Here is a 25,966-nt window from a genome sequence, read left to right as displayed (position 1 = left end):
CTAAACCATTCTGTAATTCTGGGAAAAGAACTTGAAAGTGACATTTCCATGCACTCAAGAAGCCATTGAAGTTACAAAAAACTTCTGCATCAAAAATGCAGTTACTTCCAAAGATTTTTTGTTTTTATTTTGGATCAAAATCTTGCCCCAACATTATTTAATCACCCACAGAATACACCCATATCTGAGTGACTACCAGGAACACTACAGATGCCCCCATTCCCAGCCAGACTCTCCTTTGCCCAGACAACTTCTTCAGACACATACAATTTTGCACTGTGAATTTGCTGCACATGCCTCTGTGGACAAGGCACAACATCCCATGACCTGACTTCATCTAGTTCCATTAGCTTTGCCTATTTTGCTATGTTTACTTTCCTCCTAAATCCAAGCACTTTCACTTCCACTCCAAATGGCAGCCCTTTGCTAAATTGGATATTACTGTAAGAGACAAGTAAGCCTTATTTGCACAATTGCACAGGCTAGTCTAATGTGTTTAGAAGTTCCCAGGAATGGATTAGTACACAGATGGAGTACCATATCTATAGCTGTTGTTAGATCTCAGTTCTTTCAGAGCACCTGTATAGAAGCAACTAGGTCCATGAAGGAACTGAGCAGAATTTCACACTCTCACCTCCTCCTTTACCTATTTTCATTCCTGCATAAGGAACCTGCCCATCCTCCCAGTCCTCTTCTAAGACCCATCATCCTTCCTCCCTCACTTGAGCTGAAATTACAGGATTAGTTGGCATAATCACAAACACCCCAGAGAACTCTACTTAATGTTCCTAAGCTAAGTCCTTAGCATTAGTTTGGCAAAAGGTTTTTTAAAAAGATAGCAAGGTAAACACATTTTTTGAAATCTTGATTAAATTTAGTTATGCAAATCACCTTCCAAATTTGTTATATACTCTCTCTCAACATTCATTATCAAATAGCATTTAATCAAAAACTAATCTAAAAAAATCAGGTGCTACCAATAGAGTTGGAAATCTTCAAAACATAATTTTAAATATAAACCTATGTACGCCTAATATCATGCCCCTGCTTCTGAAGGCTGCTAGGAGTTACTATTATCCATTGTGCATTCCCAAACAATAGGGTCAAAAGTCAGTGTCAACTGTCAAAAGTCAGTTCATGACTTGAAATATTTAAAAATGTAAAAGCAGCTGAGCAGATGCTCACAGATTCTGCTGTGTCATAGCTAATTTCTCCACAGTGCAGCTGTTGATGCTTTGACCCAGTTACTGGAAAACATTAAACTGGTGTTCACAGAAATTGATAATGTGACTATTCCTTTTTAGTATAGAAGTGCATCAATGAAAGCCTCAGAGTGGCTGATTTCACCAACAGAAAGGGGAAGGGGGAAAGGAAAAAAAACGGATGTATATTAACACTCCTGTTGCCTCTGGCAGACCTTTCCAGACATCAGACTCAAAATTTGCATGCTCGTGCAATCACCTATTTTTGTCTATATGGGGCAACAGAGCATGTCAGCTTCTAAGAGAGCTGTTATACTTCCATCTCAATGACACATCAGCCAACTCATGCTGTTGTGTTTTTTCCTTTTTCTTTGTCTACCATTACCTTTCTATGGAAAATAAGAGTCAAAATGAACAGTTTAAGAAAATATTTCATTTTCAATTGTAGCCTATTATCATCAAATCTGCAAAAGGTTCTGCAGATTCAATGCCACAGAAAAGAAATAGTTTCGTCTTTAAATGAATAGGCTCATCTTTTTCATTACCAAGAATATAAGAAATTACTGGAATGGGTCGAATAACATTAAGAGAACATACTTTATGAACTTTATGGATTTTTTTCTCAGTATTTTTCATTTTTTCACGTTCTTGAAAACCCTAGAGAAAAATACCAGTTTCTATTGAATAATTCTTGAATTTGTTACCAAGAGATTATTAGGAAAGACCTTAATTTTATTAGATGCAGAGATCTAGTTCAGATATTTAGTTTAATCAAACAGGAACAGTGGAATTATGATGATCAAACTTGACAGATAAAAAATTTGGAGTGGTACCCTAGGAAAAACAAGTGCCACCTTTCCTGCGGAACAATACAGTTTTGTCAAAGGGAACTTTATCAGGACTTAGAAAATGAATTTACCTTCACCCCCCACTGCCTGTGATCACATCAGCTCAACATATGGGGAATACTTCAGTATTTCATGGAAAATGTGAAGAGCATATAATAATGTTGGTAATGTATTTTCAAGATACAAGATAACCTTATTATACATGTAATACTGAATTATATCAAAAAGTCAAATTAGCATCTTAATTCTCTTCCCTCTAAGTTTTAATCATTCTAGTAGCTAAACTAATGGGACCAAATATCTTGAGAGGGGATACAAACAAACAAATAGTCTTCATATCTTGAACCAGTAACTCAGTATGTGCATTTCCTGCAGGACATAATCCCAAATATGAAAACAAGACATCACCCATAGTCACAAAAGCTCCATGTCAGAGCTCATGAATGTCTAACCAGAAAGGCACAGACACACCTGAGAGAGAAGTCTGACAGGAGAATGAACCATTTCTTCTATTTTTCCACTATTTTTCCCACATCTGTCTTTATATTGTACACTTCAGTTTTCAAACTCTGCTGAACAGTAGATTGTCTTTTGTGTGTACAGTAACTAAACTAATGGCGCATCATACAGAAGGGTTTTAAAGGGTCTTAATACAAATAATCAGTGCAATCTCAGTACAATATCAAGTACAACTACTTAAATAAACTTGCTTACTGCATCTACTTACAAGTAGATGGTATGCTAAGAACTGCACTCTAAAAGGCCAAATGCAGTTTGTTTTGCAACATGACCTTCAAGCTTTTGAGAAAAAGAAAAAAAGAAAAAAAAAAAAGCTGTCATCCTCCAAGGGAGAGAGCTTCTTGTGTTCCACAAAATATTTTATTTTGGTGACTTTCTTAGGACTGTTTTTAACAGATCATAAGACTTTTCCACATATGTTTTAAAGAGGTTAGACTTCAAAACATGGAATTTTATTGGAAAGAATGAAGGACAGGTCTCTTGCTGTCTAAGATCAGTTGTCAGCAAGAAGGAAAAATGTTTGAGACTTGCTTTAAACAGCAGCTGGTAAATATACTAATAAATAGGTTTCCAGATGATGAAAGAGTGTTGCAAAGTACATACAGACTATTTTTCAGAGAACAACAGAAGCCAAGGCAAAGATTTTTAATTTGTTTGTTCACACTGTAAGAAATCAACCTGTTCCTTACATTGAGTTTTCATGGAGCTCAAGATGTCACTTTGGAAACAGGAGCAAAAATGTAACTGTCTGAAATGGGTGAACTGGAAAGACGTTTGAATTGTTGCATGAAAACAAGGACATGATTCTTTTATTTATTTCTATGTCTATTTTAAATTTCTATTTTTAAAATGTACTTATTACTTTCCACATTTCTTCAGAGCAACTCTGCAATGCAAAATGAGTATGTGGTATTATGTGCTTCTGCAATACCACCAACTCTATACACACAAAGCAGCAAAAGATCATATACAAGGTTTAAGCACTTTGAAGTGATATTCTACTACTGTTAAACAGCATCTTTGAGAACTTTGCAACATCCATTTACATGACTGTTACCTTTTCTATGCTCTACTCACATGTGATTTCTCATTTTGGTGTCTTGAGAACCTATTAAGCTTCTAGATATAGTATGATGAAAACATCTACAAAACAAACACCCTCTTCTCAAGACTTCAAAATTGGCCTAGAGAGGACACTGCATTTTAGTGAATATATATAAAAACAAATGAGACAGTGTAAGGAAATACCTGAATTTGTAGCTCTTTGTTAAAATACTGATAAATGGAGAATTATGCCATTTTATCTTTCCTACCTCCAAAGTATTTCAAAAATTCACCTACTAGAAATAAAAGGTATGTGCCCGTTTTCCACATGAGTTCAAAACTATCTTCCGTGCTTTCGGGATAGCAAACTATGAATCTGATAATTGAAACCAAGTGTTTTCTGCACCAATTTACTACATCAAACAATAATGTCACTTTACCATTCTAACACAACTGTATATAAGTACTGGATATCAGAAACAAGCAGGATAAAAATGCTGTTCTCTACCATGATACCTTAGAACAATACAAAACTGCATACCTAATAGTATCTTCAAATTATATTCATGATGTCATGATGTCATAATTTTAAGGGATTTTAACTAAATGTCACCAATAACAATATATTGAAATCTGGAAACCAATCAATACTGTGTTTGAAAAGTGAGTCTAAAGAAACTTTTTTCCAAAAGCAACAAGGGAAGTATCAGAACTTTTGTTAAAAAACAAACAAACAAACAAACAAAAATAATAACTGCAACAATTATTAGGAAAAAATACTATTCATAAGACTTATTCTGGTCAACTACCTTCCTAAACAAACGGGAAGAGCTTTTATTTTAATTGAAATATGCTACCAAAAAAAAATACTAAAAACACTCTCTATATTGACAAGAAGACATGTCAAGTACTGTAGATATATCCCTGGGCCAAGTGAAGAAAGCAAATTGCAGAAATACTTCTAAAAAAGAGGATTGCAAAGACTTTTGAAGGGAACAGATGAGGAGAGCATGAGAAAGGACAGTTACACCATAGATTTCAATTTTGAAGTTATGTCTCACATTAGCAAAAGTTGCCATTATTTGAAACAGAAAATATTTTATGAGCTGACAAATGTAGAAACAGTGATCAATAACAGCCTGGAGGTCTCTACACCACAATTCAGATATCTGCAAGTGACGGCTAAGAAAGGTAAACCAAACAATAGAAAGATAAATTCACTACACGTTTCCACTGAAAGACGTTCAGATTTCTACAGTCAGAGAAAGACTGAAAGCCACTGGTTTAAATCGTTATCCTTATAAAGAGACAAATAAAGGGTAACAGTATACATCATTTCATATTAAGCTCACTGAATCAATGTCATTCATATTTTACTATCTCTTTCTTAAACTGCCAGGGAATCAAGATCACATTTTTGAGTGTTTTGTGGTGGTTTTTATTTTCCAAATTTTATTTATTGATTTTCAGCCTCCACAACCTTCCCATTTTCTTAATTTCATGTGACCGAAGCACAGTCAGAAAACTGTACATGCTCCTTCTTTTACACTCCCATGGCTCCTTGCAGTGTCTTCTCTAGGCCAAATTTTCACCTAGATGCCCCTTGACAATATGGCAAACCTGTTATTAATACCAGCATGTCCAGTGCAAACTGGTCTTGCAAAAATGCACATCTCAACAAGTCCTAAATCATTTTTTAATTTGTTTGTTTGGGGGGAGGAGGAGGAGTCTGCTCTAGCTGACTCCATTAAGTGCTTTCTGACTCCCACTTGCTACTTTTCTGTGACTTCTTCCTAAATTTGCAGTTTGGAGGTGTTTAACTAAAGCCAAATTCTACCAAATTCAGAAAACATGCCCATTAAAGATCAGTGTTACTAGTACTACAGACATTTGCAGAGCAAAAGTTCCAGGCAGAACCCAGGACATCAGCTACAAGCTTCTGATTTGGCAATGGGCTCCTGATTATGAGACATATATAAATACACGCATCTGATGATGCAGTGACGTTAGCTTACTACTGTTAAGAAAAAACATACTGAAATTAATGTATAGCCACATGAACACCCACATAACCTAGGTGATTTTTGTAATTATAAATAGAACCAGATTTTGTGTTTATTTATTTTACAACACCCAACTAATCAAATTCTGTTGAAATCAGCATTATTGAAGTTGCGTAGTGACATACTATAAGACTGGAACATCTGTCCACTTCCAGCTGTCTGAAAACAAAAATATTCATATCTAACATATGTTAATGTATTATTTGCACTGGAAATAAAATAAAGTAGCAATACACTAAACAGTTTTTATATTTTGTGAATTCGCTGGTAAGAACGTAATAAAAAAGAAATGGAAATGAATAGGTTCCTTTCCCTGACAGCCACGAATAGAATAGGTTGTAAGCAGAATAGGAGAAAGCAGAAGATGGCCTACAGCAAAATTTCCAATGTAAAAAAAATATTACTAATTCTCTACTGATAAAATTACCAATATTACGTTCCCAATTTCTCCTTTAGTGTAGACTGTTATACAATCTACATACGTAATGTATTTTAATGTATAAGATTTTTTTAAACACTTTATAATTCCTTCCTCAGGCACACAGTAGGACCAAAACAGAGTTACGTTCCCATTAACCGGAATTCTCCTCATACATTGATACCTTGCCTCCAGAGCTATAGTCTTCCAGTTGAGTTCCATAATACATGGGGTCCATAATAGTTAAAAAGCAACCAGCCTAGGAGGGAGCTGCACTGTGGTGCACTAAAAGTCTGACTGAGGCATAATGCACTGAATCCCCTAATTCTCTTCAGCTAGCACAGAACAATGCAACTCAAAGGGCATAGGGAAGGAGGAAAGCAAAGGTAGACATAAAATACTCTGTGGAGTACAACTCCTGCAATCTGTATTTTAATTTACGCAGTACAACGGACACACTTGAAGGGTTTCCCTTTTGATGTAGGCATATTGCCCAGCTTACAAGTTCTGCCCAAAAAGCTCATAACAATTATGGCATTGGAAATTTAACTGATGTAAGCCAAATATATTGCTATGGTATATGAGTAGTTTGAAAATTGCTGTAGCTTGACCATGAAAGATATATCAGTCTAAGCAGCTAGAGTCACAGGTCCTGTCACACCTTTAGAGACTGCCCTTGCCGGTGCCTTTAGCTGGCTTCTAGTTCAGCACAAAAAAAGCATCCAAAACATTTTTGGAATGTCTCAGTGTTAAGCTTCCTGAGATCTTAAACTTCCTGGAGAAGAGAAGGCTCTGGAGAGATCTTCTCAGTGCGTATAAATGCTTGATGGGAAGGAATGAAGAAGAGGGAGCCAGACGCAGCAGTGCCCACTGACAGGACAGGAGTCAGTGTGAACAAAGTAAAATACATTAAATCTGATCTGAACAGAAGAAAGCACTTTTTTTTTTTTTTTAATATATATATATACATATATGTGTGTATATATATATATATATATATATTACTGTGAAGGTCACTGAGCACTGACACAGGTTGTCTGGAGAGGTTGTGGAGGTACTCAAAACCTAACTGAACACAGCCCTGGACATCCTGCTCTAGGCAACCTGGCTTGAGCAGGGGAGATGGACCGGGTGTTCTCAGAAGATGCCTTCCAACCTCTACCACTCTGTGAGGTTCTGAGCTTTATAGTTCTGATAGTATGCTGGATTCACAGGTCTAATTATTCACATTCACCAGTTATGCTCTTCCACTATACCTTTGCAAATCTAAAATAGCTCCACTGATTTTACTGACCTACATGAATGCAAGGATACGTTTTTTCCCCTCAAAAATAGTTTGTGCTATTTCTAAATAAATAAAAATACCACCTTTCTTTTTCAGACATGGATTTGCTAAAGTAATAGAATGGTAAACAAGCAGTAAAGTACACTGTGGTTCATCTCTGTAGTACAAGCTTGTATATTATGCTTTTTATCTGTCATTTAATGTGATACTATCTTCGTATGTATTTAAAGACCTGAGGGAAAAAAAAAAAAAAAAAAAAAAAAAGTTGATGGAAATAATTTCAGCATAGAAAATCCAGAAAACAGAGGCTGTTCCACTACAGTGTTAAATAACACTCAGACATTCTGCCTGCTGACTACAAGAGGTTATAATAAATGCCATGGTTCTAGGAAATAATCCAGTGACAGCTATCTTCCAGACACCTTTTAGTAGCATTCTGAAAGTAGTCTAATTTATTTCATTTTTCACATATTAAAAAAATAATCTCAGAATAACAGAATTTCTGCTCTACTTGCATTTGTATCTTTAAAAAGCCACACAAATATTTATCATCAAAGAGCAACTAATCCTTTGCATTAGCGAGAATTTCTTCACCTTTGTGTTCTAAAACACGCATTTAAAAAAAAATGGTAAATGAATAATCATTGCTTCACTGTTGAAGAAAAAGATTTGAGCCTACATAGGCAGTTTTGCATGAACTAAGAAATCTCCTTCTTCTTTTCTCCTTTATAAGTTGCCTGTTCTGTCCCCCTGAGGTCTCCTGCTCCCCTGCATTACTGGCACGCTTGCCTTGCCCCAGCTGGCCTGCTGGAGCTGGGCTTTGATTTCCAGACTACCTTTTCCTCTGATTTCCTGCAAGGACTAGATGACGTGTTCAATAGGCATAGATGTAATTCAGCACATGAGTGCACACTAATCATGTCATTTAACCACATCATGCCACATTAAATGCAAAAAGAGCTCCTATGGCATGTGGGAGGCAGAGTCTGAGGCTGGTGTGCTGAGCTGCCACTGGCAGCTAAAGCAAGGTGGTGCCACTCCTTCAGCCCTGAAAAAAGTGCCAATTTTGTGAAAAGATTAAACTTAGTAAGCAACACAGCTCAGTATTAAGTACATAATACTTCAATCCGCCTGAACAAATATTAATGAATTTGCGAAGAAGCTTAATCAACATTCCTTAATTTTCTAGGTACAAATTTTGCACCATTGCTGACGGTCAATTGCTCTGCATATGAGAACCAGATGGAATTCTACAGTTCCTTCTCTGTGTTAGTAAGCCAGGCATGCTGGAGCTTGCAAAAACAGTGTATAGCTTTGCAGAAAAAAATCAAAGCATCATGAAGAGAAAAAGGGGAAATCCCCTTAATTGTGACTATAAAATTAAAAGTTTCTGTAAGCTAGCAAAATAGATCAATGCATCAGAAACCCATTCATTTTACAAAAGAAAACATTTGCATATTTGTATTTTAATCATTTTATTCAAAACCCGTTTCTGAGTCACAATAACCTCCTGATATATGCTCTTTCCATGCTTGCTAGCAACAGAAGTGGCAGCTGATCCGACACAGTTCTATGCTTCTTACATCTGCTTAAAACACTTGTGCTAGGGTGCAGAATTTGCTACAATGCACCAAACACATCAAATGTCCTGCTTCAGAAAAAAACAAGCACATGGAAAGTCACAGCCTGTAGATTTAATATAATGGCTTAGACTTTAGCCCCCACTAAAACCTGTTGCAATAGATTTAAATAGTTTGGGATTAGATCTGTGTCTGCAATGTCATGAGAAGGACAGTGATAAGAATAGACCTATTTTCTTCCTGGAGATCAGTCTTTGGTGATAGAAATTATTACTGTGCCAGACAGTGGTACAAAAATCACTTCTGGGCTTAAGAAGAAGAAAGTCAGCTAGTTTGTTAAAAATACACTCGCTTCATTAAAAAAAAATACATATATAACAGTTATTGGAAGTGATGCCTTAGTGTTAATACACTAACTAATAGGAAAGTTACCAAAAAAAAGATTTGCTGACCAAGTACCAATTGTCTCAGCTACTAAGACATTGTCAGTCCTTTCGTGATTCACTTAAAATAAATGAACTTGTCCTTGTACATTTTAAGCCAAGTCCATGGACGATACTTCACAGAGTCAGTAGGGGAGCTTAATTTCTCCCTGTTTTGTATCAGTGCCTATCAACACACAATGCATTTTTCTCTGCAGAGTAAAAAAAAAAAAAAAAAAAAAAAAAAAACAGATATGAAGATCTCTTGCGCATACCTTCTCAGATAGGCTTAAAATTGCACTTGGAAAAAGAAAGTAGCCTCTACTTTCCAGCTCCAACAACTTCCCCATAGGAAGCTCCCACTGATCTAAGAGGCATACTTCAGTAGGTTGACCAAATTCTGTGTTGAATAGCTTGTCTGTAGCTGAAACATACACCCGGCACATTGGCCAATTCATGTGCCTGGGAAGATTGTAGCTGCTTTTAGCCCATTAAGGACAACAGAAAATACAGTGATAACTCATATGCGCTGTCATCCCTATTGATATCAGCATTGACCATGTCCTCACCCAGCAACTTCCAGCTTTCTCTTCAGTCTCTGGTCTCCTTCTCTACACTGCTAGGCAAAGCAGTTCTCTTTCTTAATGAATGGCTGGACTATTTTAGCCGAAACTGTTAGAATTATTTTACTTTGAGGCTATAATTTCAGTATGTGGGATTTCACAGAATCACAGAATCACAGAATTTCTAGGTTGGAAGAGACCTCAAGATCATCAAGTCCAACCTCTGACCTAACACTAACAGCCCCCACTAAACCATATCCCTAAGCTCTACATCTAAACATCTTCTATAAGACTTCCATGGATGGTGACTCCACCACTTCCCTGGGCAGCCTGTTCCAATGTCTAACAACCCAGAACAAGTTATTTGAGTGTTCTCAAGCAAAGATATGCAGTTTGGTCAGAAGGTGCATGTCTGGTTTTATGATGTTTTAGCATACAAGAAGAATCAAAGTCAAAGCTATAATTATTTTTCTACCACATTCCATAATACCTGTTCTTCCCTGAACTAAATATTTAAGAAAAAAAATGCGGTCAGTTGTGCTGAAATTCTTGAAGTGTTGAAAATATCATCAAACAAGGCACAACATCGCTGCACTGCCCAGTTCTTAAATGCTGAGCTGGGCTGAAATTCATTTCCAAGTGCTTGGCAGTGTGACTTGCTCTCACCAGTCTCTTAGCATAACTGCTTAATGTCAGCTCCAGGCTTAAAAATTCAGCATTTTCCATTCCTATGTGACACAGCTGATACTCGTTGCAGTAACTGATGGAAGGATTAATCTCACAGTTCTAGCTACCTGCAAGTTTGGTATCTAATCTAATTGCCTGGCCTGCCTATGTATAAGGCCTCCTGTGGGAAGAAACATGCACCTCCACAAGGCAATTCATCTTATCTATTCCTGCCACCTCTAAGCACCAAGCACCCTCTGGATATGCCAGTCCCTTTCACTGGCTATTGAGAGAGCCTAACAGATGATGATGTCCATACTAGTAAATGAAACATGAGAGGTAAATGAAATAGTAAGTGCCAACAGGCTCAAACACTGGTGCATAATCCTCCACACAGTTTGAGTGTTAGCACAACTCATGGCAGCCCCTTGGCCTGTACCAGCCAGCAATCTTTGATGCAATGCCAGACACGGTTTGGGGGACAGGATTGATGAGGAATCATTCCCAGTCAGCCATCTGGAGGCAGACACTGTTTTAGGGGAGGGGCAAGAGAGCTTGGCCATGTATTTTGTGAGCCACAAATGGCACCTAACCCCAGGACCACAGGACTGTGCCCTATTTCATGTAGTAACATATGTAAAGCCACTTCAGACTGGAATACCAAATTCTATGTGTCTAAAGACATGTTGAATTAATCCATTCTGAATTCCTCAAAACAAAACATAAAAGCTGTGAAGCCTACCTGTTCGTCACTCTGAATGTCTTAAGCACTGTATATTTTCACTCTTTATGCCAGCTGTCATTACATCAAACCGTGCTCTTTTCATTTTTTCTGGCTTTGTAATCACATAAGCAGAAGAAATAAAGAAGGATGGAAAGAACTCAGCCCTGAGACACAACACCAAGGCTGCCACAGCTACCACTGCCTGGACAGTTTTACCCTCCCAAGAGGCTGACAGAAACACTCCATCATCTGGTGTGAGGTACCACAAATAGCAGGAAGAAATAGCCATATATGTTGCGTCTCACAAAAATAAATAAATAAATAAATACTAAAACTCGGTGTAAGAAATGGGTATGGGCCTCAATTTTTCTCAGCATTTATGATTGATTGTCCAGTAGTAAGGACAGTGGCTCCTTGAGTAACAAACCCTAATTAGCTGCTCTCCCAATTATAAGCCATCTGTGTTTGGTTAGATGCCATCACCTAGACAGATGCTACATCCCCTGATACAGTTCTAAGAACTGAGAACAAGAGAACAAAAACATTATTTTCAGAAGTTATCTAAACGGAGGAACTCAACTTTGATCCCTTGAGCGAGAGTTGTAGTCACTGAGCACACTGACCATGATCTGCTCAGAATTTGAGCTGAAGACACCAAGAGGGCAGGATATGGCTGGAAAACCTCTAACTCAGTGAGTACTTCACATTTCCACCAAACCAGCTTGGAGAATAAATGAGGGTCCTGCAGCCACCACTGCATCTAACTTCCACTCTTTACACTTTCAATGGAATATAGCTATCTTGTCAATGGGACTCCAGTTTAAACCCTCAGTATTTTGGTTCCCAGGAACTGTCCACTTAAAATATTGTGGGTTTTTGATTTCATTCTGTTTGTTGATTAATTTGTTTTGGTTTTTGGTTGTTTTTGGGGTTGTTTGTTTTTAAGGCATTTTAAATAAACTAGGTGAAAATAGTTTTGAAATAGATTCAAATAGACAAAACAGACAAGTTTTCAAAACAAGTTTGTCTTTTTTTTTTTTTTTTTTTGTAGCTTGTCAAGAGTTATATGTTGCATGTTCATTATCAATTAGGTACTGGCATCAGATGAACAGTATTGGAAGCTAAAAAGCTTTGACAACATTAAGAACATCAAACAGGCAATACCAGAGTAAACTTCCAAGTGTGGTGTACCAGAGCTGTACCTTAACTGCAAGTGGAAGCATTAATGCTGTATGACAAGTTCTATGTCCACGTGCCCATTCACATTTCTTGACCTTCACAAAGACTCCCAGTAAAAATAAAAAATTCATAAGAACTCCTGAGATGTGAGTGCTTCCCCGTTAACATCTGGATAGACAATTCCCTACTAAATTTGCAAGCAGTGCATTACAAAAACATACTTCAGAAGATCAGGTTTTCAATTTCAAACTTTGCCAGCATGGTCAAAGATTCAAATAGAGGTTTGAACTCCACTCATCTCTCATCCCTGAATTACCAATTCCCTGAGCCAACTAATATGCATGGAAATGTTGTGTAGTTGACTAAAAATAAATTAAAAAAAAAAAAAAAAAGTATTTGAATTCTCATTTTCCCTCAATTAGAATTAATCTACTTGAGTAAGTTAATAAGGTTTCATAAAATGGGATGGTTTGTGTAACTTCTAACACAATTAAATATTAATAAACTCCTGTGGGAGCAAGATCAGTGGATTACAAAACATCTTCCTGAATTTTATCATAAAACATGGCATTTCAAGCAGTTACACGTATCTCTATACTCTCTAAGAAGTTTTATACAGCAGAAGAGTGATGAAACTATATGGAAACATCTCAACATTTATATAATAAAGAAATGTATGCATCTTCTGCTCAGTTTCAAGAATGGATTCCACCACAGCCATCACATATTTACACATCCATAATCAATATGAAATATTATATACAATCCATCTAGATACTGATTAACCTAAAATTCCCCTTCTTTAACCCTATTTGCAACAAAGCCAAAATGTTATAAAACCAAAAGCTAATCACCTGTATTAAATAACAATATTAAATTACCTGTATCCCATTTCCTGTATAATTGTCTGACCTTTTGTAAAAGAACCTTGCTAGGGGACCGTTTTTTTCTGGTCTCTGGAGTCTAGTGCAAGTTTTCTCTTTCTTAATTAAAGAACAAGAATCGTAAATCTGAATCTCCATTTCTGGTACTACAACATATGGTTGAAAGTACAGTCTTGAGATTGTGTTAGAAACACTGGTCTAAGCAAATGCGAGGCAATTCTCAAATTTCTAGCAGTTTGGTATAAAAGATAACCTATAGGAAGTCTGCGGAAAGTTTTAAGATTTTTTTAAAAAACACTGATAAGAAATATCTGTGTGTTCAGAAGAAAAAAAAAAAAAGGCATAACTAAAATAAAATAGTCACAACTGAAGAATGAAAAATTTCTGGTTATCAGAAATATTTCAGGGAAGACTAAATTCCCCTATTCCATTCCTCTACCCAAATACTTCATTCCCTGACCAGTTATTTCAATGACGTGTTTACAGAAAAGTTCATTTTCTTTCCAGATTTCATAATATTCATTAAAGGAAGCCCCAGAGTAAAACTTACATTGACATTCTTTGCAGCACTTGCCATCCACATATGTCAGGGCAGAATTAATCGGGCAATCAGAGAGAGGGCAAATCAAAGCTTCACACTGCACAGTACCATTCTAGAAGAATAAAAGGTGCTTAACTGGTAGTTATATTTAGCAAGAACAGAGATGTTCTCATACACAAGAACTTAAAATTTATTTTTAAATGCAATGAACTCTCTGACAGTACCCAAAAAGCCATTTTAGCATGGTTCTTTTAATAACTACAGGAACAGAAACTATACCTTCAGATTATCGTGCATACAACCTTTCAGACATGTATGATGTATTCTTTCAGATGTCAATGATCAAAGACTTTTTTTAGAGGCAAATCTATTTGGAGGTAAAACATTCTGCCAATCAGCAGCAAATTGACATAATAGTGTGAAATAAGAACCTCACAGAATACTCTACCTTCTGATTTTTATATGAGAGACAATACATTTCTAAAAGGTAATAATACTGTAGCGGCAAGAAAAAACTGAGACAAAAATATGTAATGCATGTAACACTAAATTCAAAGCATTTTAGACAGCTATCAGCCAGGTCTGATAGTATGGACTAAACTTTCTTTTCTTCAACCACAAAATCTTAAAAACAAAATTAATATCACTGCAAAAATATAAAGATCAAAGTCATATTAAGCTTAAGTAGAACCATTTAGGAAATTAGAGACAGCAGCAAATCAATCTAAGGTGCAGTACAGACAACAGCCTTTCCATCAATTACTAATGGCCTTTGGACTAGGCATTTAATGAGTCCAAATGGAATTAATGAGTTTTAAATGACTGGACAATAATAAAGATGCTATGATTTGGTGCTTGAAAGGATACTTGCATTCAGTTTTGGAGTTCTGATACCTTTGGGAATCTTCTATCCATTTAAATTCTTTTCTTGTTTGTGATATAATAGAGCATGCATATGACCCTGACATTTTAATCTTTATTGCTTTTGGAGATGTAACCAAAGGCAACTAAAGGGAATCAGACACAAGGGATCTATTAAATCATTTGCTAAGAAAAAGGCTGTGTTTATAGTGATAAAAACAGGTAATTAATTATCCAGAGAAACTGTTTTCAACTCAGTGCAGGGGAATAATGTGATAGCTAAGTGTATTGCATAGGATCTGCCTATACTGGCATGAAATCCAGGAGAGCTACACATGCCACCACTGCTGCAACAATAGGAAAATACATTTATTAATACTATCCCCTAAATTTAGAACAATATATTTTTCTCACATTTTGTTGCTACTACTTAGCACACATTTATAAACACCCCTTACTATTTTGCCCCAATAAACCCACAATCAGAGGAAACATCAAAGTTCCTGGGTCTCTGTTCAAACTGTAGCCATACCATGCAAGTGCAGTTCTTACAACCGTCTGTCCAGGATTCAAACTCTCTGTATGTCATGCCTTTTATTGTGCAGGTCCTTTCACAGTAGCACTGATCCAACTTGTTCATCCTCTGCTCAGCTTGGGACAACTGTATTTGAAGTTCACAAAAAGTTTGAAATTTATAAGTGATCACTATGTTAGCATAAACATGATTGAAACTGTCCCCCTTACTGTCAAGCATGCATGAAAATTCATTCGAAGATAATGACTTTTGTTAAATACAAAATGATTAAACCACCAGTCATTCAGACATGGAAATAAAGAAGCAAGAAACAATGCATTTAATCTTTTGATTGTAACATCAGGGACATCATGACAGAAAGTGAATAGGTCATGACAGAAAGCGAATAGATGAGTATGACCCCTGATCTTCGTATGCGTGAAGTAACCAAGAATCTTGCTCTACATACATCTCCAGATACCAGGCTATGCACAAAAGATCTGAATCTGAGTGAAGAGGCCACATTGGATATAAAGCTCAAAACCAACATTGGCAATTGTTCTTCCACTTCAGCTAACTCATTTTTACCATTTGTGTATCAAATTAGCCAGGTAACAGCATTCCTGCAGACATCTAAAGACCTGTCATTTAAAAGCAGAAGACTAGTCTATGTTCACTGGAAGATGTGAATGTTTTTAGTGTTATCTTCTGTAAAAAAAAAAAAATAATAATAATAATAATAACAAGAAGAAAATACTGCTTGGGGTTCTCCATTCCCTATTTTGCGAAGATTTTGTCTGAGCACTCCGTCAGCTCAGGTTTAGAAAAGTCTTGGACCAATAAATCTTGCTGCAATAACCCATATAAGCACGGTAACCTATTTCAGACCAGTTTTATGGACTTGTTAGCCTCATAGATAGAGCCTGAATATGTATGATTTCTTTCCCTGTTCAGGGATTTGGATTCTGTTTACTATTACAATATATTATTCTATAAAAATATTAAAAAACAAGAAAGCTCTCTGAACTGTGAATTTGTATGCATAGATAGTAGGCACAGATATATAAATGCAAACATATATAAACACAACATGCATGGGTGTTCTGCACACACCCACATACACATCCACACAGATACACAATCTAAAAAAACAGCAATTAAAGGTCCTCAGTTCTCCCATGCCATGCCTTTTAGTAAATATTACCTTTGCTGATGTTTTGGCTAAAATGTCTTGCAGTTCCATAATTTTCTGCACAAGTCCATGGAAATCATTACAAGTTGGGCATGCTAGAATAACAAGATATGTATACTAGTAACAAGACCATTTATTTACAGTTGGTTTAATCACATCAAAGTTGACAACCAATATACTGAAACTCAAGGATTTAAGAAAGCTTGTAGGACGGAAAATAGGTACAAAGCATACCTTTTATTCTATGGTATAAGAATTAAGAGACTTACTGCGATTAAGATCTGGGCATTGAGAAATAAATCCTTGAGGCATGACAAGTAATTGCACATCTTGCATTATGCCCTATGTGTAAGTGGAGAGAAAAAACGAAAGGATGTATTATTTTTACCTGTCAAATTATGTTTTCCATTTACCATGTAAAACATTAAAGCCCACACAGAAAAAATGCCTGATAAAAACAATATTTATGAATACATAGCTTCTTTTCTGGACCCAATGCAGCGATAGAAGAATAAAGAGAAAACAAAATAGATAGATGTACATGTACAGGCATAGTGAATCATTTTTAAAGACATAATATTAACTGTCAAGATATAATTATGTGGCAAGAGTTTGGTTGTTTTGAATTCATTGTTATTTTTAGTTAGCCATTGCAAAAAAGCTTGAAAATGACCTTTAAACGTAATTTGAAAAAAAGTTGCACTTTCAGTTATTTTGAAACTCTCTTAAATAAAATTCAAATTTTTCACTAAGCTATGACTGTCAAAAAGAATAGCAGATTAAAGAAAACTTGAGTCAGGAAAAACACATTCATGCAAACCTTTTATGATTTTGGTGTGGATCTTTTCATGAACACACAGAGTGTCAAGAACCTACATATCTGTTATACAGCTGCAGAGTAACATGTTGGCAAGAATTTGGGAGAACGGGAAGCTTAGCATGAAATTCAAATATGCCATCTGGAAAGGCCTCATTTCACCCAGAAGAAATCACATGCTTACAGGCAGAATTTACATGCATCCTTAGTCATTAAGATATAATTAGCAGCCACTTTGCTGCTTTCCAAAAGCAAAGGCCAAATAGCCATCCTATCATATACACTCCAGATGTCCCTTTCATCTATGATTCCCTCCCTGCATGTCCAAAATTCCTTCTTAGAAGTAAAAGCAGAATAATTTCAACATGCTTCAGCATGTTTATGAAGTGAATGTTTCAAGACACAAAGAGTACAATGCAAACTAAATGCAAAAAGCCACATTTCATGTGTGTACACAGGGCATCCACTACAGATGTCACAAAGTCCAAGCAAGAGAATTTTGACCTCAAGTGAATGAATCAGGGTGGTTTAGACACCTAAGTGACCTATGGAGAAGAGCAGGTGTCCCTGAAGAGTAACTGAGAAGTGTCATGGCTACCCTTCTCCCTTAACAATAACGCTACTATCTATGACAACTGGATGCTCCCCCATCCTGTGCAAAGAGCTGCAGTGATTAGTTAATAGTTGAAAAATAGGTGGGTATGCCTGAGACAGGACTCCACGTCAGGACCTCCCTCAGCAAGTGTTCTGGAATCAGGATCAAAGACCTCTTTGAAGAGAACATTGAAAAGCTCACAATATTTGATTCTCCTCCCTTCCTTCCTCAGCATCACCAAATTCAAATTTGTGTCAACCCAAGTTACAGCATTTTCATGAAAAGGAAGAATCGCAGGGTCCAATCCTTTCAGGTTGTAAAGAGCTTAAAGCAGATCTTTCATTGAACACATGGGCAAGTATTCAAATCACTTAGCTATTAATCAACAGTAAAGCCCCTGCAACTATTTGGGGAGATATATTCACCACACATCAGCTGTGCTGTGAGCTGGACTCTGCCACTTGACAGGAATTTGGGTTATTTCTCATCTCCCCTGCATAACAACCAGGAGCTGTGACACCTCACCTGCCTGGGCTGCCAAATCAGGAGTTCCTGACTGTACATGAAAGGCTATTCACAGGCTCCAAAAGAAGCTATTGGTTCAAATTAAAGTACTTCTGGATATTAGGTGTTGGAGACTTTACACAACACCAGAAATTAGATGGCCAGAATTGCACTCTCAGACTTAAGACCTTAAAATGAAATGGGTACAAATATACCCCAGTGTGAGTATGCCTACAGACACATTGTTTCAGTGGAGCAATATTAGGTCCAAAATCAGAGATAGACAAAGAAAATCATTTCAATGAGTGGCTAATGATTTTGGGTGGTTTGATCCTTCTGGACAACTCATTTAAGACCCACTCAAAGCAGCCTGATTTTCAGAAACAACTAAACAAATGGATGTCAGAAAATCAGATGAGTGGAAGTTGTCACACACAGTATCTAAAAACACAGGCTCTCCAAAACACTAAGAATCACTGAAAGTACTCATCCTCTAGAGTGATGTGTCTTCTGTACAACAATGTCACATTTGCAGATGTAGTTCAATCATTTGTACTCTATTGTGATGGAGAAATTACTTCACACAGTATATTTTTGGCTAAATCAATGTTCTTTTAACAGCTATCAGTTTCTGTATTTCTGCCAAACTGGTTTGTCTTTGTAACTGAGACAAATTTTTCCATATATCTTGGTCCATTTTATCCTTCTTGAAAATTAACAAATGAACAAACAAAAAATACAGTCCACTACTGGAGTATTTATTTTTCAACACCAAATGAGCTTCTTCATGGTCACAATGAGTTGGCAAAAAGAATATAATCAAGTCAAGAAGTGAGAAGGTACAAATAAACAAAAGGAATATTATATATATAAATAATAAATACATAGAATAAATGAAGTATGTCTGAGATCAGTTTAGGCAACTTGTTAATATTTTATGATTTTATTCTTGGATTCAACTGTTGCTGATTTTTTTTAAAACCAGAAATATAATCTTGCTGCTTGTTTAGCAGGTATCCTCTTTTGTTTTAGAAGAAAAAGAAACACATATTGAATAGAAAAATAAAAACATAGTTATGCTTCAGTTTTCAAACATGAGTGCCCCACCCGATCTCCATATCTTACACTAAACAAAGACATAGTTTAGCATTTAAGTATAGCAAATGGTATTACAACACCCAAAAACTTATTTTAGCACAAAACTACAGAACTTGCTGTGACAACAGTAGTCAAGTCAGAGTGTTTCATGATGGGGAAAAAAAAAGAAAAAGATTTAGCAGGCCATATTTAACAAAGTGATTAGGTCTGTGACCAACATTATCAATTCCACTTTGCAGCTCGAGTAAAAAGATTCCCACAGGGAGGGAAATGGGACTGAAGTATTCTACAGGGATGCCATCATTTGCTAAAGCAGTATCCAAGAGGACTAAAGCCAAATGACAGAAAGTGTCTGTGACCGATGAATGCTACCTGATGGACTAAGAGGAATCAAAATTTACACTCCAGTGGAAACACAGCATTCACTTCTTCATTCTTGCTATACACCAGGTGGTTGATATATACGTATATATTAATATGTGTACATATATGTATATAGAAAAATGGAGAAAGAGTAAGCAAAAAAACATGATCAAGTATTTTTCCTCTGAGGGAAAAGGCATTCTCTTCATTAATGGTTGTCATCTCACTTATTTCTGAACCTAGAGGATACTGTGGTGAAACCTAAATCACGAAGAGATTGGAGTTCCCTAGACCTTAGTGTTCTCTGACAAAAAATACACAGTTATGAAACAGACAATAACATGAATTTCCTGGAATTCCGTTTCTCTTGGCCATTTACCTTTTCCTGTCTTAAACTGTTTTACAACACACCATGGCACTAAAAACTGTGTTAAAACTGCAGAACCACAGAATGGCTGAGGTCAGGAGGAACTTCTTGAGATAACCAACACCATGGCTCACGCAGGGCCACCTATAGCAGGCTGCCCAGGAACATGTGCAAGCAGCTTTTGAATACCTCCATCGTGGACTCACTCTGACTACCTTCTTGTTACAAGTGTTTTCTTATGTTCAGATGGAATTTCAGATTTTTCAGTTTTTGTCCATTGCTTCTTGGCCTGTCATTGGGCACTACTGAGAAGTGTCTGGATCCTTCATCTTCATCTCCTCCCTCCAACCATCAGATGTTTGTACACTTTGATGAGGTCCCTCCCTAAGCCTCCTCTTCTCCAGGCTGAACAGTCCCATCTCTCTCACCCTCTCTTCACAGGAGAGATGCTCCAGTCTCTTCATCTTTCTGGCCCTTTGCTGGACTCTCTCCAGTAGCTCCATGTCTTTCTTGTACTGGGGAGCCCAGAACAGGACACAGTATGAATTCATACTGTACAGAAACTTGTTTTTAACCTACTAAAACAAACTGACAAACCTGATGACAATTTGATCAATGCAGCTTTACTTCTGCTGAGTCTTTCCAGCAGATGACCAGCCACAAGTAAAACTCCTTCTCATCTCTGGTCTGCAAGGTATACCTTTTTGTGTACCACTCAAGCCCGCCTAGAGAAGTAGCATGGCAAACATGCTGTCATATACCACCTGCATGCCTGTGTGCCAGTAAATCAATTAATCTCAACTGAACCATATCACAAGTCTCACCTGAAATACTATTCATATCACAGAGTATTTACACTATTTTATCTGCTTCAAGGAAGCAGAACTGAATACATTTTTATCTAAGTTCTCTCTTTTTTTTTTTTTTTTTTTCCTTTCAGGGAATGCATACCTTAAAATAACCATGTGCATTATTCCTCTGTCCTAGCCAAAATGTTGTACCCAAAGGTAAGTCCATGAAGGGCTTCTCCACAACTCTTTCATAAATTCTGAAAAAAAAAATGTCCCAAGTTATCATTTCATTTACTGAAAGTTAGAATGTTCCAGAAGTGACAACTTACAAAACAACACTCGTTACTTACTTATTGCAGTCCACGTGTAAAATCAAGTGAGAAGCACTGATTGCTAAGGAAAGCCTGTGCCACTTATCATCTGCCAGGATGTACGGGAATACTTCTGTGTGGGAGCGATGACTGCCTGAGCGATAATGCAACCTGATTTCATTTCGATGACCACTGCTTTCCAGTTCCAGGTACCTGTACCATAAATGCATCATTGTGAACCATTCTTAGCAGCACATTAACATTTTACATCACATAACTTCTCAGTATCATGCAGAAACTATTTAAAAGAGGGAGAAAGACTGAGAAGAGATAGAAAGATGAAAGGAGACATTTTACGGGTTTGCACTGAATCCTCCTCAATAATATATAAGAGCAGGTTCTATCTTTCATGTAAGTAGAAAGATGCCAAGCTAAATATTTTTTCTTCTAGCAATGCTACTTTACATAGCATGACCTGATTGGAAATATAATTATCCTATTCTGAATAACTGCATTATATCCTGAAAGCACGGTAAGGATACCCTGAAGACATGAATACACAAAAAACAACACCAAGTTCTGTGATAGGACATTATTAACCATTACCAACCAGAGAAGTAAGCAAGAACTGAGACAGGACACTGCTTTGTTTGCTTTTGGATACATCGTTAACATCTCTTCATTCTTCATAATGAAATTTCTCAAAAGAAATTCAGAGTCAAGAAGTGCTAACTTTTAAAAATGAATATATGCACAGACATTGTTAAATATGTATGTATTTGTGTTGTGTATGCATGTATATGTGTGTAAGTAAATGTATGCACAGAGTTAAAAAAAACAGCATTGCGTTTCCCCAAAGTGTCTCATATGCCAGATTTGCAGATTGTGAACACTTGCTTTGCTGCTGAGACTGCTGCAGATCTATTTAAAGAGCACTATATAAGCAAACTCTCTATGTAGTCAGGCCTATTTCTTATACATTGGACCTCTTGTGGGAACAAGTTTGACAAATCATTTCTAAATACTAACTTTCTCATTTTACAGTACTCCCCTAACATACTTTTAAAACAAGAGGAAAAAAGAAAAACAGCAACGAAGATTCTCTAATGCGTATATGCAACCAATAGCTAAAGAATAACAAAAATAACCATATGTAGTAAGATTCAGAAAAAGAAGGAGAATGGGCAATTAATTTTTGCATATTTTTACCACTACTTCTGCAGACAGGCATGGCAATGATTTGTTAATATGTGTGTGCATGTGGATTACAGCATAGTTTCTTTTAACTGGCCATCCATATTAAAGAAAAGATGAGAAAATTTTAGTTTTCAAAAGAGGATATGAGGAGACCAAATCAAAACCATCTTGTATAATCATCATCCCTAGGAGGAGGTTGGGCTCACTGCACATCTCTCCTTCCTTCAGGATGTTTCCCAGTGAAATATGCCTAGCAACAGCACAAAACTGGCAAAGGGTAATTTTAACTTCACCCCCAATATTAACATAGCAGTTAACTAAAGTCAGCAGTAAATTTTATAATCTACAAACATTTACCTCAGGGCCCCCCAAAAAATTTGTACTGACAAGAAGTATAAGCTAATTGAAAGTCTGGATGGAAAAAAAATGGGCAATAGTGGCAGAGCATCAGTCAACTTAATAACCTCCTTCATGACTCAAGCTTCAAGGATAACAAAAAGGTCAATCTCAACCTAACAAAGAAGGGGAACATTATGGAACTGGACTCCTCCAGGCAATTTTAAATGTCTCCACCCAGCTGGAGATATAATTTGGAAACAAAAAAGGCATGAATATGCTGAAACGTTATCTCCTGGTACAGCCAACAGCTAACTCCTACTCTCTTCTAAGTCAATAGCTAAGTGATCCCAGCACGCAGAAGTGCAGGCAGGAAGGTAACAAAGCAGAGATACATTCTGTACAAAAGGTGTTAAATGGATATTTGTGTTGTCCCTTACACAGACAAGATGATGAGATCCCTGAGAAGGAAACACAAATTTCCCAATAAAACAGACATTGCTGTAAAATTTCAGGAATTGAGAAAGAATTGCTGAGTGATTATGTTGACCTCCTATGCTACTGCAACAGCAAGGAAAACTTCATATACAAAGCTGTGCAAAAATTCTGTGATCAACTCATTGTTTAGAGATCCACAGGCAATCTCTTTTGTTCTTCCATTTGGTAAACTGTAACAAATACCTCTACCTTATGAAGGCTTGATGATAGTTAGATAATATGTGCATCAAAATTAAAAAGAAAATAATAGCCATTAGGAGAATTATAATTTATGGTTACTAATAATCTGTAGAAGCAGCAGGAAAACACAATTAGAAAAGCAAATGCAATGACAGCCAAAACAATATTCCCTTCAGCTTGACTAACATCATGACACAGAAACACAGGGAACTGAATGTTAATCATTTTCCCTTCACTATTTTATTTATTTATTTATTTTGCAAAATATTGTGCTTGATATTCCACTTTTCTGTATTTGTTTAACTGCTGGGTCTTAAATAGATCTGGCTCCGTTTAGCAGACTTCACAGCATAGAATGCAGCCTAGTTTCCTAAATGATTTACTTCCCAAGGAAACAATAACTGCATCATACTGCAGGCTTTTCCTAAGAACCTCATTACGGAAAAGATTTAGGGGAACCCCATCAGCTGAATTACTGGTTCTTTGCCTACACCAGCCCAGCCCACTTATCTTAGGGGGAGCATCTGCCAAAAACTTCACCATACTAATGTCACTTCTGCTTCTCCCAATAGCTCCAAGGTGTCCTTCCACATTGGGAAAGGCAAAGAGCTCTTTGAGTAAAAAAAATAAACCACAGTGATAAACACCATACAGCAGGAGAACCTGCTTCTCCCTTCACTACTGCCCACAATCTCTGGTTGTTTGATCAATACCAGCCTATTTAATGTTAACCCCCCCAAAACCACACACACTTCAGGTCAAACGGATTTAATTTAGCAGGGGGATGATACGTGCTTAGGGTTACTATGTCTGACATACAAAGAAGAAAATGCTAACCTGAAAAAGGTTGTTACAACTCTGCACATCGCTCTGTGCATGCACAATCATTTCAAAGGCACCAGCCAGGAACACAGTAAGACCAGCCAGTCTGTGTGGAAACCTGCCAGACAGCAATCCCTTATGTACCAACTAAGGTTGAGCCCATTTTCATAAGAGGAAGAAATTTGTCTCAAATACCCCAGAGAAAGCTGATAAAGAAAACAGTGATGCTTTCTTGGCTGCCCTGCACTGATCTGTTATAAGTGCTGCATGCAGATCCCAACACCACAGTTCGTGAGTAGATCACGTTGAGCACAGAGATGCCCCAGCCCTCCCTGGTGAAGGGCATGTGGTCTGCAGGAGACTGCATGTGTTGTACTCTTCAAACTGTAGCCCAGGAGCACCGGGGCAGGCTGAGGAAGTACAAGTCAGACTGTGCAGCCAAAACCTGGAGATTTAGGATGTGAAACGACAGGGTATATGGGGTACGTAATATCAGTCCTTGAGAAGAGGGAAGAATGTCCCTTCTAGCTGATGGGCAATGTTGGTAGCTCCAGGTCTTTGATGGCTCACTCCCCCATTTGGCATCCTGGCTCACACAGCACATACACACTGCAGCTGCCCACTCTTACTCCAGGCAATTAATAAAAAACAACTTCAGTTCAGAGCATCTAGACAAATATTTTAGAAGCTAAAGGCTATCGTTGTCTGTTGTTTATGAATTTATTACAGGTATTACGGGGTATTTTTGTGTGTGTGTGTGTGTTTTTTGGTTTGGTTTGTGTTTGTTTGTTTTTTTTTAACAACTTTTAATTTTCACAGTTACGGATATAGTCATTTTTCATGACTTAGATCTTTGATACAAAAGTTCTGGTTCATCAGTTATGTATAATTACATAAACAAATAAAAGATCCTACTCAGTAGATCCAATCCATTGCAAACTACGGTTAAAACAGCATTAAGTAATTCCACTGGCTGTAGATTATGAAGTTGTAAAAGCAATCCATGAACAGCCACCTCATTCAGAAATGCATTATTTGTTATTTTCCATCGTGTGGTAACTGGGCATTTAGGAGCATGCAACACATTTTTCTATTTGGAAGTTAATACTTCCAAGTGCTCTAAAATATTAACTAGGAGTTTTTACTGCTTGATGCATCCCTTAGAACAATACCACACCAAAATATCCTCAGATGAACTGTAAATACCAAGTGTCACCCACACTAGAGCTGTAAAACATACTCCCCATCTCTCACTTATATTACTGTTTGGCATTACTGTTTTTGTCCTTATCCCTATCTAGAGCTCTACCTAGTCATGAGACAAAACTGTCAGTTTAGCCAAAGAACAATAAGTAAAAAAACTGGTCTTCGCTTTTTCTGGATAATTTTGCAGCACTTAATGCAAATGAACAGCAAGCAGGAAAGACGCCAATGTAGTTTCTGTACCTTTTATTTGCTGAATACATTTTAGCAGCTGGACAAGAATTTTCTGTTTTCTGTTATTTTTATTAAAAAAAAAAAAAAATCCATTAAAACCAAATATTTTGTTACAAATGTTTTAGTAGAAAGGCTTGTGGGGTCC

General features: G+C 36.9%; 1 protein-coding gene across 1 annotated transcript in view; it reads right to left on the bottom strand.

Moving 5' to 3' along the window:
- Positions 1-25,966, bottom strand: part of NELL2 (neural EGFL like 2) — a 146,826-nt gene that overhangs the window by 89,183 nt on the left and 31,677 nt on the right. The window contains exons 4-9 of the mRNA XM_068669366.1: positions 21,391-21,564; positions 21,201-21,297; positions 16,775-16,847; positions 16,518-16,600; positions 15,332-15,460; positions 13,948-14,050 (exon numbers count right to left, since the gene is read on the bottom strand). Of these exons, the coding sequence (XP_068525467.1) occupies positions 13,948-14,050; positions 15,332-15,460; positions 16,518-16,600; positions 16,775-16,847; positions 21,201-21,297; positions 21,391-21,564 (659 nt within the window). The remainder of the gene's footprint in view (positions 1-13,947; positions 14,051-15,331; positions 15,461-16,517; positions 16,601-16,774; positions 16,848-21,200; positions 21,298-21,390; positions 21,565-25,966) is intronic.

This window comes from Anas acuta, chromosome 1, assembly GCF_963932015.1.
Source record: "Anas acuta chromosome 1, bAnaAcu1.1, whole genome shotgun sequence".
In the NCBI taxonomy this organism is placed as follows: domain Eukaryota; kingdom Metazoa; phylum Chordata; class Aves; order Anseriformes; family Anatidae; genus Anas; species Anas acuta.
This window is presented reverse-complemented; position numbering and strand designations above follow the sequence as displayed.